We start from the raw sequence: 25,798 nt of genomic DNA, 5'->3' as shown, positions 1-25,798 counted from the left end.
TCATCCATAAAAATTACTTGGTGCAGCCTAACTGTGAAAACATGTAGGGCATCATCAACGTCTTCTTCGTCCTGTACAAGGTACCAAGGAGCCACTTCAATGTCTGTCAAGTAATCTTCTGGGCTGAACTTTCTGTAAGTCCGTCGGTGTACTACCTTTGCCTGTGCTTTGGGCACTTTTGTGTTTCTTGTAATGTAAATTATATTGTGGTCTGAGAAGCCCACAGGGGCAGATTTGGCTGGTGAGCATCTGTCTTTGCTGTTTGTAAAAATCAGGTCAATGCAGGTTGCAGTTTGTTGGTTATTCTTGTTTACACCAATTCTTGTGGGTGTTTTCACCACTTGAAACAGGTTACAACTTGTTGCTATGGTTGCTAAGTGTTCCCTCATAGGACACAGTTGGTTTGACCAATCTATGTTCATGTCTCCCATAACAAGGACTTCTGTGTTGGCATCAGTAGCACTATCAATAGACCTAATTTTATTTACCATTTCTTTATACCTGGATTATTTCAGACTCTTTTTATGACATCAAACTAAAAATTTGTGCATTAGAATGGCAAGGGTTTGTAAACTTAAAGGCAGACATAGAACCAACGACATTAAGTCCAATCCTACTCTCATTTCTTCTATCAAAACAGTTTGGTACACGCCAAATGACGTAATACTGACAGACTAGTAATACCAGAAGGGGTGGCTAAGATGGAAACTTTTATGATCTCTCTTCCCTTCTAGATGTTGGACCTTACCTTGAGTCTTTTGTTTCTCCTCTTCCTTCTTTATCTGGTCGCTCACTACAGCGGACTCTAATGCCTGCTTAAGCTGCTGCTTCACTCTCTCTGGTGCTGTCTGCAGGGGAAATTACAAACAAAAAAATAATATAATTATCATGGAAGCTCATCTGTGCATACCTAAGTTTAGCAATGTACTTAAAAAAACATAATTCCAAACAAAAGTTATGAAAAATAAATTCAAGCTAAGGAGAACTATAAGATACCCAACAGCTTTCATTTATTTTGGATGCTATCCATGGTACTGAACAGCTTTCATATATCTAGGATAATACCTAGCTATACGAACTATGTTTGGGACCATAGATAATATCTTAAATACATGAAAGCTGTTCAGTACGGTAACCGTGGATAATATCTAAATACATGAAAGCTGTTGTTCAGTACCATGGAAAGTATCTTAAATACATGAAAGCTGTTCAGTACCATGAATAATACTTACATACATGAAAGCTGTTGCTCAGTACCATGGAAAGTATCTTAAATACATGAAAGCTGTTCAGTACCATGAATAATACTTACATACATGAATGCTGTTGCTCAGTACCATGGATAATACATGTACATAAATACACAAAAGCTGTTGTTCGGTACCATAGATAGTATGTTTAATACCATGGATAATTAAGATATTATCCATGACACTGAACAGCTTTCACATATTACCCTCATATGAAGTTGGTATTGAACAGTGTTCAGTTTCCATGTAATCTGGGTCAAATAGTTGTGGCTGGGATTTTTTTAACTCTGCTCTCTCCTTGAAGGAAGAGGAACGTTAAAACCCTCGGACACTCCTACCCCACTCGACCAAAAACTCTGCTTAGAGAATACCTAAACCTCTGTACCTGTAACTTATGTTACATTTAGGTACACAGCCCGTGAATCTGAACAGTCTAATCACGATCATGACTACTGTAGCGAACAACATTTAATGTAATCAGCATCATGCTTGCGGTGTTGTACAACATCTCATCTTAACAAGATCAGGAATGTTACTGAACAGCATTCGTGTCACTGTTGTTTTGTTACATTGACCATGTCCAATACTCCGACTATGCACCTTTTTACGATCAGTTCTTATCTTAAGCATCAATTATTCAAAATCAAGTGAACCGGACTTGCTGACACTAATGTGTGCATTGAGATGTGAATTACATTGTTCCACAAAATTGCATCCATTATGATATTTTTGGTACAAACTGCGGTAAAAGTTATATACTGTAATATGATATATTGTATTTGTTTAGATTTTACTTGCAAAACAAGTATCTATTTTGATACTGGTCATCATGAGAAAAGATCTGATATGATTTGGTCCTCTGCCACTTGGTTAAAATCATTCCTACACCTTCTGGTGTATGGCAGTGCCCATCTCCATTTCTAACCTATAGAGGGGTGAACAGTGGTGTATGTTTAACTACTTAAGAGCAAATGTCTGTAAGGATCAAACAATGGTGGCAGGGGTCAAAAAATCGATTCGGCTCATATTTTGCACAGTGATAGTACTTGGTCCACTATCCCTCAAAATAGCTTTCTTTTTGCTCAACATCGATTGTTGCCATGGCAACGGGCCAAACAAGTTTTGGGGCCATTTTCCCTGATTTGGGTATGTCAAAAACATGAAAATTGGCTCAATTTAGGACATGATTACGAGCAGATGCTTGAATTTAACGGGAAAACAAAAACTGGGCTAACAAGAGCAACTATTCAGCTTTATAAGAATAGCTTTGAAGTTTTCAGAAATTCAAGTTGAAGTGCTTGGGCAACCTCAAAACAATACAGTGTTTGTGGCTTGTGAAAAAAGGTAATTTTGTCCCAACTTTGAAACGCTGTAAGTCCAAAAGTGGTGTTTTGTTTTGCTTCAAATTTACATCATATATACATCCAAGTTATAGCTATCATGTATCAGTTTTCAAATTTTGGTATCTTTTTTGGTTGTCACGTAACTGTCCTCAGAAGTAGGTCATTTTCTATGTTTGACGAAAAATATGATATTGGGCCATATTTCAAGCCCAACATATGGCAAAGTAAAGAAGTGATCTGGTTTAAATTCATGTCAAAGGTAACCCTATGTGTGTTCTATCAAATGAATGGTTGCAAAGGTTGGTGTTTTGTATCGTTGCTGTGTACTTGTCCCTAAAAGTAGGCCATATTTTCGACATATGCGGAAATCAACATTTTGGGCTAACTTTGAAGCCCTGAAGATGTCAAAGTAGGATTTTTTTTCCATTCAATCTTTAATCAGAAGTACCCCTGTGTATTGCCTATCAAATGACTGGTTACAAAGGTTGGTGTCTTGTTTTGTTGCCATGGACTAGTCCCTAAAAGTAGGCCATATTTTTGGCATGTGTGGAAATTGATATTTTTGGTTATGTTTGAAGCTCTGAAGATGTCAAAGTGGGATGTTTTTTCAATTAAATCTTTTATCAGAAGTACCCCTGTGTATTGTCTACCAAATGAATGCCTGCAAAGGTTGGTGTCTTGTTTTGTTGCCGTGTACTTGTCCCTAAAAATAGGCCATATTTTTGACATATGCGTAAATCAACATTCTTGGCTAACTTTGAAGCCCTGAAGATGTCAAAGTAGGATGTTTTTTTCAACTCAGTTTTTTATCCGAAGTACCCCTGTGTATAGTCTATTAAATGAATGGTTGCAAAGGTTGGTGTCTTGCTTCGTTGTAGTGTACTTGTCCTTAAAAGGAGGCCATATTTTGGGCATGTGTGGAAATTGATATTTTGGGCTATGTTTGAAGCTCTATAATGTCAAAGTAGGATGTTTTTTTTTCCAATTCAATCCTTTATCAGAAGTACCCCTGTGTATTTTCTATAAAATGAATGCCTGCAAAGGTTGGTGTTATGTTTTGTTGTCGTAGAATTGTCCCTTAGAGTAGGCCATACTTGGCATATATACAGAAACTAGCACTTTTTGGCTAACTTTGTAGCCCTGAAAATGTCAAAATAAGATATGTTTTCAATTCCATCACCAGAAGTACCCCTGTGTATTGTCTATCATATGAATAGTTTCAAAAGGTTGGTATATTGTCTCGTTGCAGTGTACTTGTCCCTGAACGCACATTTAGGTCATATTTCGGAAATAAGCGATTCAAAGGAAGCAAAATCAAAACATATATATGTACACACATATATATATTCCTTGAATGTGTAAACAATGTCCATATCTTTTAATGCAGTAGCATGTTTTTGTTACAAGTTTCTCCCTCTGCACACAAAGATGAGGGAAGATCCACTACTCTCTGCGAGCTGGGTAAAATACTTATGTGATCCTCACTAGGAGAGAAATGATAAATATTTTTCACTGTCTAACTTTGTAATGATTAGGCCACAGCAAGTAAATTTTATGGATGACATCCTCCGCAGACTCCAAAATTAATGAGATAGGGCGAAAAAAAAACAAGGCGGGCCAAAAAAAACAAGATTCCTATATTTTCAAATTTTGAGATCATAAGTCTTGGTAAACAAGAATTGAGGCGACGAAATATGATATCATGACCAACAGGTCTTTTATTCCTGTATTCAACCAATGAGGTTTCAATATAAAACCTCCTTGATTTAATGTAAACATGTCCTTGTAGATATGTATACATCTCAATAGACTAACTACAACAAATGCAGAAAAGATCTTGTTGTACTGTACCATCATCTGAAGCAACTACACTGGGTATCCATATGCAATGAAACACCATGTGTATACAGCTCAATTAACTAGACCCCCCCCCCCCCCCCATTATTTATATAATGTCCTTGCTATAACAAATGCAGAACACAGCTTGTTATTATACCATCATGGGCAGGAACTACACTGGGTATTCATATGCAATGAAACACCTTAGACTGTCAACGTTTACAACATATTTGCCAATTTTTGGCATGTTGACCACCGTCGGAGGGCAATGAAATTTCTTGTTTTTTATTTCGAAATCAGGCGAAAATTAATGAGCGCGCTGATGTCATCCATAAAAATTACTTGCTGTGGCCTTAGTAAAATTCACTGCATCAACGTTACATGTTGTGTCTCTTACGAGCACAGAGAGAACCAAACTTCGCCTCTTCTGACCTACATACTGGAGTTCTCAAGTTTCTCAGCCTAGGGCACGATGATAAGGGGAGATCCGCTATGCTCTAGTAGGTATGGGGTAAAATCAGTAAAACTCTTAGGTAATACTTTTTGAAAGACAATACATAGTATAACTTCTTCAAGAACTTGGGTTTAGAAATTACTGCATGTTAATTTCCAAATATGTCGAAAATATGACCTACTTTTAGGGACAAGTACACAGCAACGAAACAAGACACCAACATTTGCAGGCATTCATTTGATAGACAATACACAGGGGTACATTTGATAAAAGATTGAATTGAAAAAAACATCCTACTTTGACATCTTCAGGGCTTCAAAGTTAGCCAAAAATGTTGATTTACGCATATGTCCAAAATATGGCCTACTTTTAGGGACAAGTACACGACAACAAAACAAGACACCAACCTTTGCAGGCATTCATTTGGTAGACAATACACAGGGGTACTTCTGATAAAAGATTTAATTGAAAAAACATCCCTCTTTGACATCTTCAGAGCTTCAATCATAGCCCAAAATATCAATTTCCACACATGCCCAAAATATGGCCTACTTTTAGGGACAAGTCCATGGCAACAAAACAAGACACCAACCTTTGAAACCATTCATTTGAAAGACAATACACAGGGGTACTTCTGATACTTCTGAAAAAGATTGAGTTGAAAAAAACATCCCACTTTGACATTTTCAGAGCTTCAAACATAGCCCAAAATATCAATTTCCACACATGCCAAAAATATGGCCTACTTTTAGGGACTAGTCCATGGCAACAAAACAAGACACCAACCTTTGCAACCAGTCATTTGATAGGCAATACATAGGGGTACCTCTGATTAAAGATTGAATCGAAAAAACATCCTACTTTGACATCTTCAGGGCTTCAAAGTTAGCCCAAAATGTTGATTTCCGCATATGTCGAAAATATGGCCTACTTTTAGGGACAAGTACACAGCAACGATACAAGACATCAACCTTTGCAACCATTCATTTGATAGAACACGCATAGGGTTACCATTGACATGAATTTAAACCAGATCACTTCTTTACTTTGCCATATATTGGGCTTGAAATATGGCCCAACATCATATTTTTGGTCAAACATAAAATATGGCCTACTTCTGAGGACAGTTATGTTACAACCAAAAAAGATACCAAAATTTGAAAACTGATACATGATAGCTACAACTTGGATGTATATATGATGTAAATTTGAAGCAAAACAAAACACCACTTTTGGACTTACAGCGTTTCAAAGTTGGGACAAAATTACCTTTTTTCACAAGCCACAAACACTGTATTGTTTTGAGGTTGCCCAAGCACTTCAACTTGAATTTCTGAAAACTTCAAAGCTATTCTTATAAAGCTGAATAGTTGCTCTTGTTAGCCCAGTTTTTGTTTTCCCGTTAAATTCAAGCATCTGCTCGTAATCATGTCCTAAATTGAGCCAATTTTCATGTTTTTGACATACCCAAATCAGGGAAAATGGCCCCAAAACTTGTTTGGCCCGTTGCCATGGCAACAATCGGTGTTGAGCAAAAAGAAAGCTATTTTGAGGGATAGTGGGCCAAGTACTATCACTGTGCAAAATATGAGCCGAATCGATTTTTTGACCCCTGCCACCATTGTTTGATCCTTACAGACATTTGCTCTTAAAGACTCTTTCCCATAAGTGCTGAGTGCTAAGAAGAGAATTTAGCCATTGCACTACATGTACTATCAAAAGATTGAAAATACCTTCAATCTACAATTATAATGTATATCTATTTTACACAATCAGCAACAACTCTGCTCACATAGATAACAGTCTTCAATCTTATTTGCCTGATCTGCCCTACATCAAGGCTGGCCTGCCCTGTCTGTCAGGGTTCCCGTGTGACCAGGGTATGGTAATTGCTTAATTGAATTATGTCATTAATGCAATTATACTAATGGCTTGATGAGGCATACATTATATCAACAGCCGGCAGTCACCATTTTGATCGTAGAGATATTTCCTATAAGGAAAACTTCAACTTCTTCTGATGACGCATAGCAAGAGTCCTCCTAAGACATCCCAGAGTAAAGTCTTTACCAGGAAAATCAGATAGGGGGTATCTTGTACCTGGAGACAGGAGATGGTGCTCAGAATAATTGGCTGAGGCCATAACCTGATTACACTAATAGCTGATGGACTCCCCACTGTAGTCCCAGGGGGACAATGAGGAAGTGTGCAGTACTTCTTTCAACTTCATCGGTTTGTATAATTCTGCTGCCAAAAGTCTCAAACTTCCGAAAGGATTTTAGAAAGATATTTTAGTTGTATTATCATGGTATTGTTGTTTTTAGATCATACATCTGTCAACTGGGGAAATATAAGCTATCTGGAAACAAGCATAATACTATAGACTAGCAAAATCAAGATTCAGAATCTACTTAAGCACCTTAAACGACTGTGAACTAGTGCCAGTTTGGAAGAATTAGTGCAGAGTAACACATTGCATGTTAAGATTGCGTGGCATGCTGGCCTGGAGGTTACTGATGTTGGCTTGCAATCTAAAGGTTCTGGGTTTGAATCCCTAGTGGTTTCTAATGTTGTGCCCTTGGGAAAGGCACTTTACACCAATTTCCTCACTCGATTTAGGCAAAAATGAGTACCTAGCTTTGCAACTCCCAATGGATGGGATGTATGTCCTCCTGCGTTTGAGGAGTGCCCCACCTTGAGCATGCTAAAGAACCCACCACACTTATCGATAACAGTAGAGGTCCAACCTGGTGTGAACGGATCAACCCTATCAGTTTGGTCTTACACAGCTTGCACTTGACGTGCAAAACTGGTGTGTGCATGATAAGATTTCAGTGTAGCACGGTAACTTTACATTTTGAGGGTAGGGTTGTCGACAAACTGAAGGTTCTGAGTTCGAATCACTAGCGGGTCCCAATGTTGGGCCCGAGCCGCCTTTCTGGTTGTGCAAAACAAACAGTGTAAGTGCGGTGAGAAACATCTGACTAATTCCAGCTCTGATGTAATTTTCAGACCATCGCAGTTGTGACAAGGACTTGGACAAGTGGCGGTATCAGCATTCCGCCACAAATATAATGTCATTACCACAATCTGGGCAGGCCCAGAGTTCACCAAGGAGCAATGATCCACCATTTGTTTGGAGGGAATGTGATAAAACTAACCTAATTTCTGTCATCGGAGAATGATAGGGGGTGTGATCGCCTGGGCCAAATGGTGGGAAACACTCTTGCCACAACTTTAATTGCCCGATCACACTCTAATTGATTTGATTAACTCACACCATTAATTAGATTATTCCATTAGAATAACATGATTCAGAAATTAGGCTGCCACCGGATCTTCTGATGGAGGTCACACTCTTCTGCAATCAACTTGGGAGATCTGGAGTTTGATAGGGACAAGATAAAGTTGGCAACTAAGAAACACCTACATGATTGTGTATCCTCTACTCTCAAAGTTTGCTTTTGAATTCGAAGTTCTTTTAGTTTTAGTTTTACAAAATTTAATATGTTTTCCTTTACACAACACTGTAATTCTGAGTGGGGACTTGGGAGATGTAGAGTTTAATAGGGACAAAAGTTGGCAACAAAGGAACACCTATCCAGTCAACTGTACCCTGACTAGTACCCTCTATAAATTTCTTTTAGAAGTTCTCCTTTATACAACACTGAAATTCTGCAATGTTGCATATGGCAGTTAAAGTATGATGTTCTCTGTGATTTCTTTATTTGATACAAAAGGATTTGGCCCAACATCTTGATGGTATTGCCTAGCTGTGTCTAAATTAGGTCATTACATTACAAACGATACACAGGGAATCTTCTACTAACAAGTGGTTTAAAAGGGTTAGAACAACTTTGCTCCTGTATACAGTGTAAAAGGAGAAGGGAGCTACACTACATGTGCTTCCCTATAAAAGCTAGCCAAAAGTAAAGCCGCCTTGCAATATCAGCTATTGAAAAAGCATTACCGTTCGAGTTCAACAGAAGACAGAAAGAAGCTACAGAGACAAACAATTAAAACTGAAGGTAATATCAGTTGGAAACTGAAGACTGCTATACTTGAAATCTAAACACAATCTTGACCATAGAACCTGAGTTATACCTCTAATTTGGAGACTTTACTTTGCAATCTTAATTGATAAAACTCGGTTCAAGCACGAAGTAACAAATAACCGGTCTAACTGCAGAAAAACTGTTCCTCACGCCAGGGTGGAAAGGAATGGCCCCTCGTTTCCAATCTCACACCAAAACTCGCACAAATTGAATATCTCCATTAAACCTCTATAAATTATGGTCAGGTCGCGACCCGGGGCCATGCCACTTCCATCAGCGTTTGGCTGCTCTCTCCGTGTGCGGTTGGACCATCCATCAGACCCGCCCGGTCCACTCTGCCCGCTCCTCCACTCCATCAATCACCCAGCCTCCTCCAGCCTACACTCCTCCCGGCTATCCATCACCGTCGCCATGGCAACAGTCAGCTGGCAAACCCTCCCCATCCATCACGGCCGCCATAATCACATTTCCGCAGAAACAATAACTTCGAGAGCGGGAAGCCCCGCAACTTTCTCTTCATCATGTCTGGGATGTGAGTGAAGGGTGGAATAAAATACCAACTCACAGACCTGCATGTACAGCTTAGTGACAGGTTCAAAGCAAGCAGGCTTTTTTCAATGAAGACATTTTTATTAGGACTACCAAAATATGCTACCAGTTGAAGTCAAGAAGCCCATGTACACAGATATATTGAACAGCCAAGGAATCATGAAGAGTGAAACAAAATACCAACCTCACAGACCTCCATGTACAGCTTAGTGACAGGTTCAAGGCAAGCAGGCTTTTTTCATTCCACCCAGGTTATAGGTATCTGATTTCAGTTCCTGAGGTAAATGACGGTGAAGGGAGAAGGATGGACATCACAATCTTTTGTACTTTCCATCGCAACGCCATGTCCAAGATACAGTGGATCAACCAACTGCCCTTGCATTACAGCACCGACAAGGCCATGCATGAAATTCCTGTACCTGTAAATTCACAGCCAAGGAATACAACCATCCAATACCAGAGTTACCCAATACAAGAACTTGGTACTAACTTAGTAACTAAGCAGTCCTGCAGAACTGTTGGCCGCTGTCCATCGTTCCTGAGGTAGAAGACGGTGGAAGGAGAGGGATGGGCTTTACATGCAACTTACAGCACCAGCAAGGCTAGGCATGGGATCCTATTACCAAAGTTACCCAATACAAGAACTTGGTACTAAGCAGTCCAGCAGAACTTTTGGCCGCTGTCCATCGTTCTGGACAGCCCGAATATGTCCCGCAAGATGTATAGCTGACCCCCATTATCCAATAAGCAGGCTTTTTTCAATGAAGACATTTTTATTAGGACTTCTAAAACATACTACCAAAATTACCCAATACAAGAACTTGGTACTGAGCAGTCCAACAGAAGTTTTGGCCGCTGTCCATGGTTCTGGACAGCCCACATATGTCCCATAAGATGTACAGCCGACCATGTCCTGACCCCCATTATCCAATAAGCAGGCTTTTTTCAATGAAGATATTTTCATTAGGACTTCTAAAATATGCTACCAAAATTACCCAATACAAGAACTTGGTATAAAGCAGTCCAACAGAAGTTTTGGCCGCTGTCCATCGTTCTGGACAGCCCACATATGTCCCGTAAGATGTACAGCTGACCATGTCCTCACCCCCACTATCCAATAAGCAGGCTTTTTTCAATGAAGACATGTTCATTAGGACTTCTAAAATATCTTACCAAAATTACCCAATACAACAACTTGGTTCTGAGCAGTCCAACAGAAGTTTTGGCCGCTGTCCATCGTTCTGGACAGCCCACATATGTCCCGTAAGATGTATAGCTGACCATGTCCTGACCCCCACTATCCGAACCCTGCCAAATGGGCAGCATATGTCCGCCCCACTTACCGTAATTGGGGAGTGGGAAACCATCACCTGTAGTCAGCATGGCTACAGCACCACCATCACCTCACCGGCCCTGGCACCCACCCAAAACACTTATCATGATTGGAAACCAGGAAATAATCTAGCAGCATGTTCCTGTCATGTCGTGGTGACAGCTGACAAATGGACAATGATGACTCCATTGTCGTTGAGTTGGAAATTAAGGGGCAAGCCTGGGGGCTAGTGGCAGAGGTACCGTGGCTAGATTTTGTAATGTTAAAGATACCATGATCTAGTTTTTTGGACTTGGATATAATTTATAAACAAATAATCTAACATCTTTCATCATGTTTCAATTTTTAGACTTGAAAAGGAATCTCTCTTTTTACTAAATCATCTAGCATTTCTACATGCTTAATCAAGAAGATTTTGAAGGGAACAGTTTTTAGACTTGAAAATAAATACTTTTTTAAGCTAAATACAAAAGTTCAGACATTTCATGGTGGTGTCAATTTGATGGTAACGTGAGAAAATTATTATCACATTCCCAGAAAGTTGCTACCACCAGACCATATCTCTAAAGGTTTCCAAAGTACATTGTAGGTTCCTCCTAGATCATAACATGGCAAAGATGTACTCTTGAGTGTATCTGTTTGACAGACATTGGTGTAACATACAATGTATATTGGATATCCAGTGGGTAGGTCCCTCCAAAGACTATAACTTGGCAAACACATGTACTTGAGTGTATCTGTTTGACAGACATGATTGGTATATACTATATATATATGCCATGTGCTATATTGGATATCCAGCGGGTATATGTAGGTTCCTCGTATAACTTGGCAAACATCATGTACTTGAGTGTATTAGTATCTTCTTGACAGATATTGGTATACATGTACCATGTGCTGCATAAGCTATCTAGCGGTTCCTCTGAGGTGTGGTTTATACCAGAGTGGATAGCCTTCACATACTTTCTTCCCACCATATTCGGGGTTCTCCTTGTCATCTGTCCTCTTACTTCTGTCTAACTGATGAGGGTCACCTGCAGGGCCCCTCTCTCTCCCACTAACTGCCATGTTTCCATTTGGGGGTTAAATGTTACGACCAGAACTCCGGATTCTTCATTCCCAGCCCGCGCCTCCATCCCGGGCGGGTGTCAGGCGGAGAGAGCCGGTGTCAGGTCTGACCGATGACTACCGTATGCGGGCCTACTGACCCTTCCCTCCAAACTGTCACTTTTCCATTAAGGGGTTAAACTTCACAGTGGAGCGTCATCACAGCATCCATTAGGTTAAACTTCGCGGTGGTGAGGCAGCGCCCCATCCATCAGAAGCAGACGCGCGGTGGAGAAGGACCACTAGTCCATTAGTAAGGCTAAGCTGGTGTTGGTAGTGCTTTGCTCTCGGGTTAGTGATGGGAAAAGAGCCAGCAGCTCGGCACTGAACTCCAGCACAGCCAGAACTACTAGTAGGGCTGCAGTGTACTGGTGTACTGTACCTGTACCTGTACCTGTAAAACTGATCCGGACCTAAACATCTGTACCTGAACAAACTAAAACACTGACTTAGTGGATTCATGTACTATTTTTTACACTACAGATAGGCAAATGCACTAGTCCATTAGTAAGGCTCTCGGGTTAGTGATGGGAACGAAGCCAGAAGGTTGGCACTGAACTCCAGCACTGCCAGAACTAGGACTGCAGTGTACTGGTACACATGTACTGTACCTACCTGTACCTGTAGCATTGTTAAGGTACGTGTCCATGACTGAATATCTAAACTATGTACCTACATGTACACGTATGTACCATTCTTAAAACTGAAGATACTGGACAGGTGACTAAATCTTTACATAGAATTCAAGCCCTACCAGATAAGACTGTGTACTGGTATAATGCACCTGTACAAGTAAAATTGATCCGTACCTAAACATCTAGTGTAACTGTATCAGAAGAAACTAAAACACAGGATACATGTGCCATTTTTAGATAGGTAAATCTGGTCTCAAGGATGACTAAATCTTGGCACAGAACTTAAACTTAAGCTACCTAAACAAATTAGTTACTGGTAGAAGTACAGGGGTTTATATATTATAGTTATTGGTAAGTTAATTATTAGTATGAAGCCAACTGCCTTTTTCTTAAATAAGAGACTTTACAGTACAGTCAAAAAAAGAGTATCTAATATTAAGTTCACAAGAACAATATTGTAGTAATTAACAATGGAAGCCAGATCACTGGGTGTGATGAGTTCCAAGTGAGAAGTAAAGAAAAAGAAAAAAAAATACAAAATTTACAGCAGATATAGGATCAGACTGACATGCCACATGCAATTTTCATTCATTGTGAGAGGAACACAATATGTTACACTTGCACTTAAGGAGTCAAGAAGTGAACGAGGAAGAAATATATCATCTTCTTAAGGTGATTCAGGAATGTCAATCACAGGTAAAACATTCCAGACTCTTTCACATACAGTTCAAAGTAAGAATGAAAAATACAATAAGTCAATCTCCAGCAATTCTACTGTATAATATCTCTTTGTGAGGAATGGGGATAGGTAGAAAGCTGGAGTGTGAATATCAGAGTTAACATTTTATCAAAATTCTTTATAGAGTCATCTAGCACATTGGTATACACTTCAGAAATAGTGAATAGCTTTTCCTACTTTTTTAATTGCTTTGGAGTTTCTTATAATTGTAGATCTGTAGGTCCGTACATCTTCATGCTTTAATGGGCTTTTCAGAGGGCTACATGTTTGTGTTTTTACAGCAAACAACAGAATCACACAAACAAAATCTGAGACACACACAAGTTGCTTGCAAAAAGTGTGCCATGCCAAGTTGTGGCAATCCTTCAATACTTCCTAGGAGACCTTTTGGACTCCGTATTTTCCACCCAAGACCCCGTCTCACTCTCCTCGTGCCATATGCTCCGCCATAAAGCCGAGATCCACAACCTATTATCCTGAGTGTCCACATTAAGTGCCATTTTGGTAAAAGCAAGTCATGCCCATAAACCTGGCATAGTGGCCCATCCCCGATGAACCTCGCAATGTGCCACGGCCGTTACACACAGCGCAGACTACACAAGCAGGCCTAGCCATGGCTTTCGTAGTGATACGGGAAGCGGCGCGGCTATAAATCTGCGCGCTCGGCCTGTATTACACGGCAGTAAAAGCTGGCAGGACAATAACCATTATGTTCTGGGTCTCTGTTCGCCGCCACCCATCAGTGCTACTGCCACGTGAAACAAGAGGGGTGTAACGTACCAGGACAATTGCCATTGACCCCCATTAGGCTGAATGGCTTTCTGTGTTACCACCCATAAAAGGGCTGTCCCCCAAATCCGGTCGTTGGGCGGGATGTGGATTTAAGTCGGGATGAATGAGAAGGGAGGGAGGGGGGATCAGCACAGATGCTGGAACATTAACACAACTGCCACAGACTCTATTAAACCGAGAGCTCCCTTCAAACTCCATCACCATTCATTAGAACACCTTCTTAACTTGTTTTTCTGCGGCTCTGCAGAAGACGTTTCAACCATCATAATCATCTGTCACGTAGCAGTACATTTGAAACGCCAATAAAACATAGAAATGCAATAACTGAAATAGCCTTCATTTATCAGGTTCATCCAACATAAACTCCAATGTGATGGCCATTATCATAATGGACCAAACCTAGAAACTGCTGCAACAGTTTGTAGTGCATAGTAAACTGATTGGACATTGTACAAATGTACACATAAGCACTTCACTTGGACCGTATTCATTAAAAAGTGATGATTTCAATGGTTGTAAAACAGTCATGATAATGAAGAGAAAAGGAGGTGAGATTTGTGTTTATGTCATGGTCAGCTTCCTATGACAATAAAAAAAATCTATGACAGCAAAGTAAAAGAATGCCAATACACCTACATTATAAAACCAACATTATGCCCATATTTCAAGCCACTGTTGTCTCCGTAGTGATAGGACAAACGGAAACTCAAATCAAAGTGGAAATGTATATAAAAACACTTGATGTCACAAACTAAGTTTCAGATAATGTGATGTCATATTGTGGCCATGGCATTCCAAGGCTTCCTGAAGGTCAAGTCATGGTCAGTCAAAGACACTGGCCACCTGAGCCCTGGCATGGCAAGTATAAGTAGACAGTGGTCAATCTAGATTTTCCTTCTTTGGCAGAATTTGCGCGTAATGTAGAAAGTATGAGAGCAAAGTGCCCCTGTTTAGAAACCTCTCTTAACAAGTGTTGCATAAAGTCTTCATTTTAAATCATCTGATTTCTTTCAAGACTTGAAATTTTCTTAAAATCATATGATATAAAGTACTTGGTTACATTTATAGCATAAATATAAAAAATAAGAATATTGTTCTTGGTGGTAAATGTGCAATTCTTGGCACATTGGCACACCAAATCAGGTTGTGTGTTCTGATCAGTGTTAGAACATACTTAAGATAATGGATAACTAGTCAAGAGGATCAGAGGGGATAAGTCCAACATAAAGTGAGGTAAGTCTAGTATAGTGCCTTACCAAAGGGCACAACATTGAGGCATGTCAGGGAATCAAACCCGGGACCTATTGACTCTAATAATAAGTGTGGGCTCGAATAAAATCCTAAACAGGGATATGCGGCTCCAGTGTCTTTTCTGAAGATGTGGTGTGAGTGTGTACGGTTGGCTTGAGGTTGCCCACTACAACTACCAAAGACTCTAATAATAATCATTACACCACAGTGACCATACAACACCAGATTATAGCATAAAGGCAAAGAAATCAATATTTTACCAGATCGTCCTCCTTCCCAGCAGCCTCCTTGTCTGCCTGGCTTCTACTGCTGGATGCTTCTCTTGACCGCGAGCGGCGCTTGGACGACCCCCTCGACTTGGAGTGGGAACGGGACCGACGTCTCGAGGAACCACGCGAACGTGAGCGAGAGCGCCGTTTGTGCTTCTTCTCCCTGTACAAGGGTAGGAAATGATTACATTTTCCAGGGCTCAAAATTCATTTTGGGGAATCTAACTGGGATCCTAACTGGTGCATCTAACCTGAAAATTTAGGCGCACATTAAGAATTTTGGGTGCACAACATGAAATAAAATAGAATTTCAGCAAAAAGTATTTATAAACCCTACTGCCTCTCTTGAAATTAAGAACTTCAATCTAGATTCTATTGCTAACTTTGAAATCTTAAACTAGTAATTCATCAAATAAATTACAACAAAAGTTTTATTGCTTTTTCTGATACTGTACTTGACTTTAATTTTTAAAGAATATTTTGTATACTAGTGTGCAATATACCTTTTACCACATAGCTTACACAAATATCCAGGTGCACTGGTGCACCCACAGGCAAAATTAAGTGCACAGATCCAATTTTGGATCACAACAATGCACATATGGACATAACAAGTCTTCTGTACAGAGCTGTCAATCTCTAAATTATGAAAATTTTCAGACAACTATACTAGTAGTTACTTCATCATAATCTACTGTGTATCATCATTTTTTCATTTCCATTTTAAGATGGTTCATACATGAAGTTATCACTGTTCAATTATGACAAAGAAAGAGGCTCACTTGTGAGATTTCTTTGATTTGCCCCTTGATGATGACTTCGACCTTGACCTGTGTCTCCGTGACGACGACCTTGATCTAGACCTTCGTCTCCGTGAAGAGGACTTGGATCGTGACCTACGTTTTCTGTGATGATCACTGGATGCACTCCTAACAATGGAGGACATACAAAACAGGGTCTGTAATGTGCAGTCATGCAGCTTAACCAATATCAAAAGTGGCAGTGTTGAAAAGTGATTGTCTTAGAAATTAGATACGAATTCCATTGCATGCTAGGAGATGCAGGACACTATGGGTTATACTCTCCAAGCAGATAGTTGTGTTGCAAATCTAAATAAAGTTGCAACACCAAACACAAATTGGAATCAGAATCGAACTAATAGTTACTAATTAATGCCCAACTTTCATCAGCCTCGAAAATCAATCTTTTTCATTTGTCTGTAGACTTACAGTCTTTAAAATTTCTAACTTGCTTTGTCATTCTTTGCACGAAACTGAAAGTTGAAAATGCAAGTTATTTCATACCCTTACCAGGGATCTCCCCAGAAATATAGAGCAGGATGGGGGGGAGGGTGCCAGGCACAGTATACGTGTGGTGAGGGGGTAGGTCTAGAGGGGGACGCACACCTCTCAAAAGGAGAGCAGCTATCGCATTTTACCTTTTTCAGACATAATGGATGTCATTTCCTGCAACTTCAGCTTTACATCTGAAATTTCTACTCTCACCTCTCAAATAGAAGTACCCCCTGGAATAGAAGTACCCCCCGGACAAATTTTCAAAATGTAATATAAGTACCCCCTGGAATAAAAGTACCCCCCGGAAAATTTCAAAAATCGACAGTCGAGGCTAGGTAAACTGTGTCCATACATGTACAACTGTCACTGTCAGAGGGAAATAAGATAATAAGCAGGTAGGGAACTTATATTTAGTCAATTATGCCATACCTATTAAGTATATAGATATTGAACAGAATAACTGTCCATAGCTTGTTTAAATCATGATGATCTTCCTCGCCTCTTCATAAAATATAATAGTAATATTGAAAAATTGGGCATAGGTTCCCAGCTATGACCCCTAACCGGGGGCCACGGTGCTTTCAAATTCAACAAGTGAAAATGTACATGATACATGCTTTTTCTACTTGGAACTTGAAGCAAGTGATCAAAGAAAATTGTTATATCATTTTATTATGACTGACAATCAGTGACATATAACAAAAATCATCAGAGTACTTTTAAAAGTTAAATGTACCTGATCATATTTTCTAAAGACATCAACCACAAAAAAACACAAATATGAACACAGTCCTTCCACAGAAGAAATATGTCTATAAACTTTTGCTCCATAGCGTCGAAAACAAAGTGAGACGCTCGGATTTCGAGTTCCCGGGGTAAATCCCACAATATTGAATAGAGATCGACTGTAAAAGTAGCTCAACGTCACAGACCGCACATACTAAGAAGTTACCCATTACGTGTTGACACTAGAAACCCGCGATGAACCGCCAAAATTGGGAAATTACGATTATTTTAAAAAAATGAACCCTCTGAAAATAAATATGGCGCTGTGTGTCTATCGTTGGCCAAAAAATATAATATTTCCATGCGTTTACGGCATCATTTTAAAGATCGGTATCCGCACTACGCAATAAGCTGCTAGTTTTACTGTCGCCATGCCTGAGAGTGGCGGCCATGTTTCGCGATTTCGCGCTGTTGTTTACCGAATCATATCTGACATATTTCTGCCGTTTTAGAGATTTTGTGGCCTCAAAACACATATCACAAGGGAAGTTAAGTTATGATTGTTGTTTTGACGTGTTACATGTCTTCTGCGAACAAATAGTTCTTCCGCCGCGCTGCCGATACTACGGATATAGTGGTCAGGAAATTTATTATTCCCTGCGTAGGCGAGCACCCTACTCCACACGTTTTTGATCAGCGTGCTTTGGTTTACGATGTAAACAGAGACTATCAAAGTTATTTATATGAAAATTGTATTTTAAAATGTCAATGTCGCGTCTTATTTTCCGATTTACTTTGTAGCGTCATAGCGATATCGACCGATATGTTACGAGTGCCGCCAGGATACTTTTCACATTAGGCCGTCAAAGCGGCGAGAAAATCAACGCCGGTAGGCCGAAAAATAGCGAATTACGAGCAAAAATACCGGGGAAATATGGGCAGAAAAACCTTAACTTACGATTTTAGAGGGATTCCTGGTTTGCAAAGCCTCAATTTTTAAAAAAATAATAAACGTACCGTCTAGAATAAGAACGTACAGGGTGGAACTATTGGCGAAAATAAATAAACGTACCGGTACGTTTATTTGAGAGGTGAGAGTAGTTTTGAGCAAAATTACAGGCTTTGCTGGGTGAAAATTGGAAAAAATACCCTAACTTGGAAAATCAACAGGATGGAGCTGGGATTAGAACAGGATGGAGGAGCGCCACTGTACCATTCTTTAGGGAGATCCCTGCTTACTACCATTCATAGAAAAACATTAACGTCTATAAAACTATAAACGTTACACATGTTTATACATATCCTAGAGATACCTGCTGCGGGATCTGGAGCGCTTCTTCTTGTCATGCTTACGACTGTGTTTTTTCCGATCGTCGTCAGAGGAGCTGGAACGAAATACTTCCGTGTTATAACATAATATTTTTGTGGAAAAATGAAGAACGCATGACTGTAGTACGTCACTATAAGTTTGTCAGAAAAGCTGTTGCAAGAGCTAAAATTTCCATAATATCTGTGAGCAGCTGATGTCACTGCGGTGTTAACATGATGGAAATAGCAGTCACATGAAACATTAGCTGATTCGGTTGCGCACAAATTATTTCGCGTATTGCAGCGCCCCCCTCCCCCTTACCTGTGCCGTTTCTTGGACCGTGAGCCGGATCTAGAGCGGCGCTTCCGTCTCCTCTTTTTCTTCTCATCCTCACTTTCGTAATCGGAGCGACCCATGGTTCTTATATACACATCTAAATACAGGAACAACACACTGTAAAGGCAAAGAGGCGCGAAAAAACGCACAAAGATCGATTCACTTTTTCATGGAGGCCGCCATCTTGGTTTGCTGAGGATGACGGGAGGTCACTGAAAGGTCATTGCCCAGGCTGAGGAAGGTCAGGAAAACAAAAGTTATCTCTCTGGCCATTTCCTGTCTAAAATTCAACTCTTAAGGGATCGTTTTGCTTCACGACCCGCTATTCTATCAATTAAGCCAGAAAACTCGCAATAAACTAAGGATATGATTGTCAACTCATACAATGAACGTGCCTTCGCACCCATGTTCGACCTGTCCTTGGTGCTGACGGGCCATCCACACAATAACTTTGGCAAGGATTGCACATGAATGGAGTCTTCTACATGACTCGGGGATTGGTCACAGTTAACACAATATTTTGAGGGCGTTGATGAACAAATCAAATGCTTCTATTATGTAACAAGTTACAGTTTGGCAGCGAAACCTATCAATATTCCAGAGAACGAAATCTTCTGGATAACGAAATCTTCCTATCATTGACATTTGTAGGCACACTTTGCGCCATCATCTAATATGTCTAGTGTGTAGATAACAGTACCAAAAGAAGAAAACTAGCCAAAGTCCCCACATTTTCTGAACAAATACAAGTGTCTAGGAAACGGTACAAAAAAACGTGCCAAAGTCGTCATTTTCTGTTAACAATAAATACATGCTAGTTGCATGTCCACAAACTGGAAGATTCTATACCTTCGTCTGGCATAATGATGTTGCTTTGTCATGCACTGGTTATCGTTATGCAATCTTATATGATTGGTTCAACCTGCCGTGTGAAGAAATCATCAATTCGTTTACTTAGAAAACCATCCAAATCTTACACTGAGAACCTGTAATATGTGTCTTTTGTTTTGCGTTAGATATACGAAAGTCCGCTTTATCTTTGGCGTCCCCTTGCGCTAAGACTAACTACTGAACACTATGCTCGCGGAGAATTAGCATACAGTTCCCTGACTCTATCTGAACGGCATATATGGTCTCTTCAAAGCTATTGAAAATGTTGTCATGAAATTAGAGCTGACAGGTATTTGATTCACCGCTAGCATCATCACTTCAAAAAGCTAACTCTGCATGTGACAATGCCACTCTACCACTAACGCCTTGCGTTAGTAATATTACAGAGACCACAGGCTGATTTCAATTGCTCCAAGTGTCACAATGAAGTGTTCCGAGGCGACACACCCCACGGCGCCCCCCTCCCCACCCCCTTGTACTCTCCCCATTTCTTACACGACTTTAATCCAAGCGTGTCCCTGTCACGTCTCGTCCACTTTCCAGTCACCTTCTGTTTTTGCCTTAATAAAAATGACTCCTTTCTCCACCCCAGGTCCACTCGCCGCTAATAACCTCCCCTTTGTGTTCTAATGAAACCCGTCTTCTCCCCCCCTCTCACTCAATCCATCCCCCGTCTGTTCCCAACCGCTCCTGGGGCGATAATGCACGATAATGACCCGGGCGTTATTGTGGGACACATTCTTGGTGTCAAGCCCAGGCTCCAGTCTCCTAACCACCGGGCTATAATCAGAACGGTCCGATCTCGCCATGACAGCGGGTTTGCCTGTAATCAACCCGCGATATTCTTCTATTCTCGCGCAATGGACCCGTTTCCACTCTGGCCCTTTCTACTCTAATGAAACTTTGCCATTGTTGTACCCCGGGTCCATTCTTCCGCCGGTTCTCTTGCAATCACGTCTGTAGTCTGGCTATTCAGGTCCTGTCAGAAGCACAATTAGAGTTAGCAAATTGTTGATTTGCCTCGCGCCGGGGACCGAGTCCCAAGACGCACGGGGCAGTCTACGGGGCATTGCGCCCGGGGGCATGCGGGCTGTGGGTGCGTGGTTCTATGTGTTTTCTTTTAATGCATATTTTAGGTGAGAAATTCTTTTTGTTGAACGTCAGTAAATGAACATCTGTGACACGTTTCAGCAATCTGTTGAAAAAGACATATTATTAGCCTAACAATTTAGAACTAAACCGCTTTTATTATTCATTTGGAGTACCATAAGTTATACAGGACAAAATACTTGAAAACAAATGTTCTGAGAGCAGATTGCCTTCATGATATGATTGAGGTAATGCTAGTTTTGGGGGCGCACGTAAAGTAGTTATTTGTGTTTCCATCCCCACAAGACTTTATCAAATGCCAGTTTTGATCTACAGTGCTGACTATATTCCGTTCCAATTGCGCTAAGCTCAGCAATGGTTTTATGTATTCAAAAACCAGCCTTTTAACCCTATCCTGTCCCCGGGGCACTTGTACTTGGCTCTTGATACTTGCACGTGCTGGCAAATGTCACTACGAATGAAAGTGTATGAACTGCGGCGTCATATTCCAAGCTTGATCGTCCAATTTTCATTTTGATGATGGCGAAATAAACACGGTGGTCATTTGGATTGGGTCCACCAAGATTTGGTTGACGTTGGTTTACGCTTGTAATAACATTTGCCATGTTGCAAAATATTTATCGTCAAGACGGAAAAACATTTTATACTGTGATAGCTATTTTGCATCTTACGTTTTTGTTTGAAGTGTACTAACCTATAACTGCAAATCATGTAGGTGAACTATATATTTAGGGTGTAAGCGACTGTATCCAAATTGTTTGGAGATTTCGTCCTATTCCGACGGCAAAAGACTTTAAGGTGACAGCCACTACATGTATCTGGCAATATTCAGTCCCTAGCTACGCAATCATGAATTGTTCTCTAATGTCCTCGTAACTATAGCAATAATGATAATAATGATAATGGAATGTAAACAGTAGAGTCAGAAGTCAATAACATCATCTCCATGTATTCTTCCAACCCATCACAACCTGCTGTTAGTTCTGTAATCCGTTGCCAGAATACAGTGTCTCCTACCTCCATACTGTGTACCATGGTGTATCATTAAAGCCAAAAAGGCGTTTGTGTTCCAAACCTGTAATCTAGAGACAACCGCTGAGCTATATCGCACCGACAGCAAGTCGGACAATATTTCACTTCGACTTTTGTTGATGTTGCTTGATGCAAAGATTGAAGCTCGTAAACATTGGTGATGACAGGGGTTGTATTTTACAAGACCGAAAGTGCGAAATAATTTGACGCCTTCGTAAATTACTTTAAGGAGGGTAGCTAGCGATTTATGTAGAATGTAAATATTTCAACAGCCTGGCAGGATTATTTTTACGGACGTGAATTTACGACAGTGTGATCAAATGTCGTCCCAAGAATCCGGGGGTGATTTTACGACATTTTAAAGCTTGTTATTTGGACGAAATCTTTGTAATCATCTGACGGCATTTTGCAGAGGCCAACACTTCTCTACTTGTTTAGTCTACACCCCCGCATTTCGAAAAAAAAATCATCGGCTCGGAGTATTTTTTTGATCCCCAGACGGAGTATATATTGCAAAAACAGTTTGGACTATGACTGCGCAATGCAGCTATCTTTTTATTTTCATATCGGCATCTTTCCTTACAGATTAACACATAAAATGTACGAGCAAACAGTAAACAAACAAAAAACGTCGAGTGTCGTTGGCGCCATGAACATACTACAATTGAAAAACGTTAACCAAGGATTAACATTTGCAACATCTTATATGTGGCATTTCCGATTGACTATAAACTGTTACCGAACTCGAAAATAGGCGAGACCACTCCGCGGAAAATCAAAGATTAGAATTAAGGAATGTCCTTCAGTGATTCGTGGGGTTTTGGTGGACGGTGAATCAAAATAGGGTTCTGACCCCTTTTTGTGGGTCACCGAGAAATCTGCGATTAACTCGCGCGTCAGAGCGAAGCCTATCAGTTCCATTATTCTGATTGATTCAATAAGAAAATGAAGCGATCCTTTTGTGTGGAGTGACGGACTACCCCTCTTGACACGGGGCGGTGAGCAATGACCAGTACAGATGTGCTACCTCCGTCATCTCCAAGCAGTGTTGGTCGGGCTTTAGCCTCCCTTGCAGGCCTTCTGGGCGGCACCAACGGTTTTTTTAATGTTTTTTTTTAGATGATTCGCGATGTTCAACTTCTTCTTTTGCTGGAAAAATCGTAATGCCGCCCGTACTGTCCAGACTGCCTGCGAAGGAGGATAGTCGGGCTTGTTCTGCGGGTATTTTATGGCATTCTTGACGTTTCTCTTTAGTGGTGCACGTTTGTTGTTTGTTGTCACTAGAACAAGACGTAGAAACGCAGAAAATGCCTCAAAAGACCACCACATTAAACACGCCTAATCGATACATCTGCTTGTAGATTACAATATTCACTCTTAGTTAGGAAGAGTGTTTTTTTAGGTCGATGAAGGTTATCCAGGTAAGTCCAGGTAATATTTGCCGCTTTGTTTCTGTCTAGCCTCCGTTGCAAAATCTCTAACAAAGCCTCGGCTTCGTTCGTTCGTTGCAAAATCCTTCATAAGTCGTTAAACTGAACGAAGGAAAGTACAAACAAAGGAAAACAGTGATTTTCTTTTCGTTTAGAATGGAAATGTTCCTGGCCATTGCCGTGATTGTTTATCTGAATTTAACGAGACAACAATGTGTTACAGAGGACGTACAATTTATAACCGTTTGTTCGCATCAAACAAACCATTTAACATGATGACCTAGTATCTAAACAAGAAGCTCAATATTATGTCCCTAATCATATTTGTATTTGTAATAATGCAGTGCTACCCATCGATAGATGCACATCCAAAATGAAGCAGTGATACATCATTTCTATTTCGTTCATTTATATCAATTATTATGCATGGCAGTTTCCCATGCGTATATCAGATATCAAAATACTGAAATACAACTTTTGAATGTCAACAAAACCAAAACTAAAACCCACAATAGAAATCCTGTAATTCATTGTTCTTCGTGTATGTTTGGTTCAGATCAGTGCAACATCTTAAGGTAGAAGTCTGATTTGTACGTTTAGATTTGACCACCCGTATGGGAAGATACGAATAGAAGTTTGCTAGCAAAACAAATATAATGCCATTGCCTAGTCTACGTGCATTTTCATATTTTCAGTCATGTCACAAGACGGCCAGCATCAGCCTTGTCCCTGTTTGCACATTTCTTTTCTAATTTGATCTTTCGAAATCGTCTGAAAGGTCAGGTCGGCCTTGACACAATTTACAGCCATTCCGATTGACCGACCCTGTCTGGCTGGACAGCTGATGCCCCCCCACCAAACCCAGCTAATTTAGATATAGCCAACAATTGTATATAGTACCAGTAACCTATTGTTACAGCAAAGTCAGACACAGTTTACTGACGCATGTATGTTTTTCCTATGTTTTTACCATGTATTTGCAATTAGCCCACGGGCATGAACTTGCAATAAACTTCTTAATATAATTTAGTCCGCATCAGACCAATCATACAATTAGACTGGCCCTAGCTGTCGGTCGTCTGGCTGGAAAACTGGTCAAAACAAACCGTAAATATGATGTAATCCTACATTTATGGTTGCTGTTGTTTTGAATTTTGGTTTTCATGTTCCTCTGGTACAATCATATCTTGACAACAACCTCTAAAACAGCCAACGACCCTTGCCTTTTTAAGGCTGGAGGGGTAGTGGGCTGTTAATCCACTGTATCTTGGTATATGGTATTGGAAGGCGGGGCCCATTCCCTTCTTAAACTGCCTTTTACCTCACCAATCGAAGCCAGGTACCCATTTGCACCACCTGAGTGCAGTGAGGAAACTCATGATAAACTACCTTTCTCGTGGGCCTAACGCTTAGAGACAGCGCACTCGGGAACCCGTAACTTTTCGACCATGGGTCCGTTAGCCTAAGCACTCGGCCATCGACGCCACCCTTTAAGGGACTACTAATCTACCCCTTAATACCATACTTATGAGTTCTGTACATCAAAAGCTATTAAATAGTTGTTTATGTATGGTTAAATCTGACCACATAAACCAACACGATCCCATGGTGACCTCCCTCGGCTTACAGACAAGCACGTAAGGGCTAAATAATGACCACAGACGGACCGCTCTAGTCTCTACCAGACTAACCATGCCAGCTATAAGGAGAATATTTGTCAGGGAAGTTTTGTCACCAGAGGGTTTCATTTGCAGGCGCATTATTAACCTTACTTGTCAATCATTCCTTTTTTTGACGAATTCTATTATCCATCTACAAGACTAACCACGCCGGCTATAGGGAGAATATTTGCCAGTGGAGTTTGGCCATCGAGGGTTTCATTCGCAGGCCCAGGATTGCAGATTTGACCCTATCTCCGTAGCCGACACCCTTCATACAATTCACTTTATTTGGCAAATTTCTACGTACTATTTTCCCAGCGATCCGCGGGGCCTGGTGGAGGCTAGGGATATAATATATGACTGGTTACAAGGCCGTACGCGTACGGTAATGG

At 40.5% G+C, this 25,798-nt stretch overlaps 1 protein-coding gene across 1 annotated transcript in view; it reads right to left on the bottom strand.

Annotated features, from left to right (window-relative positions):
- Positions 1-19,504, bottom strand: part of LOC136422740 (serine/Arginine-related protein 53-like) — a 31,243-nt gene extending 11,739 nt beyond the window's left edge. Inside the window, exons 1-5 of the mRNA XM_066410592.1 lie at positions 19,268-19,504; positions 18,951-19,022; positions 16,399-16,545; positions 15,608-15,779; positions 749-848 (exon numbers count right to left, since the gene is read on the bottom strand). Of these exons, the coding sequence (XP_066266689.1) occupies positions 749-848; positions 15,608-15,779; positions 16,399-16,545; positions 18,951-19,022; positions 19,268-19,362 (586 nt within the window). The 5' untranslated portion in view covers positions 19,363-19,504. The remainder of the gene's footprint in view (positions 1-748; positions 849-15,607; positions 15,780-16,398; positions 16,546-18,950; positions 19,023-19,267) is intronic.
- Positions 19,505-25,798: the final 6,294 nt, after the last annotated feature.

Source organism: Branchiostoma lanceolatum, chromosome 17 (assembly GCF_035083965.1).
Source record: "Branchiostoma lanceolatum isolate klBraLanc5 chromosome 17, klBraLanc5.hap2, whole genome shotgun sequence".
NCBI classification, from domain to species: Eukaryota; Metazoa; Chordata; class Leptocardii; order Amphioxiformes; family Branchiostomatidae; genus Branchiostoma; species Branchiostoma lanceolatum.
The sequence above is the reverse complement of the archived record's forward strand: the minus strand, read 5'-3'. Positions and strand labels throughout refer to the sequence as shown.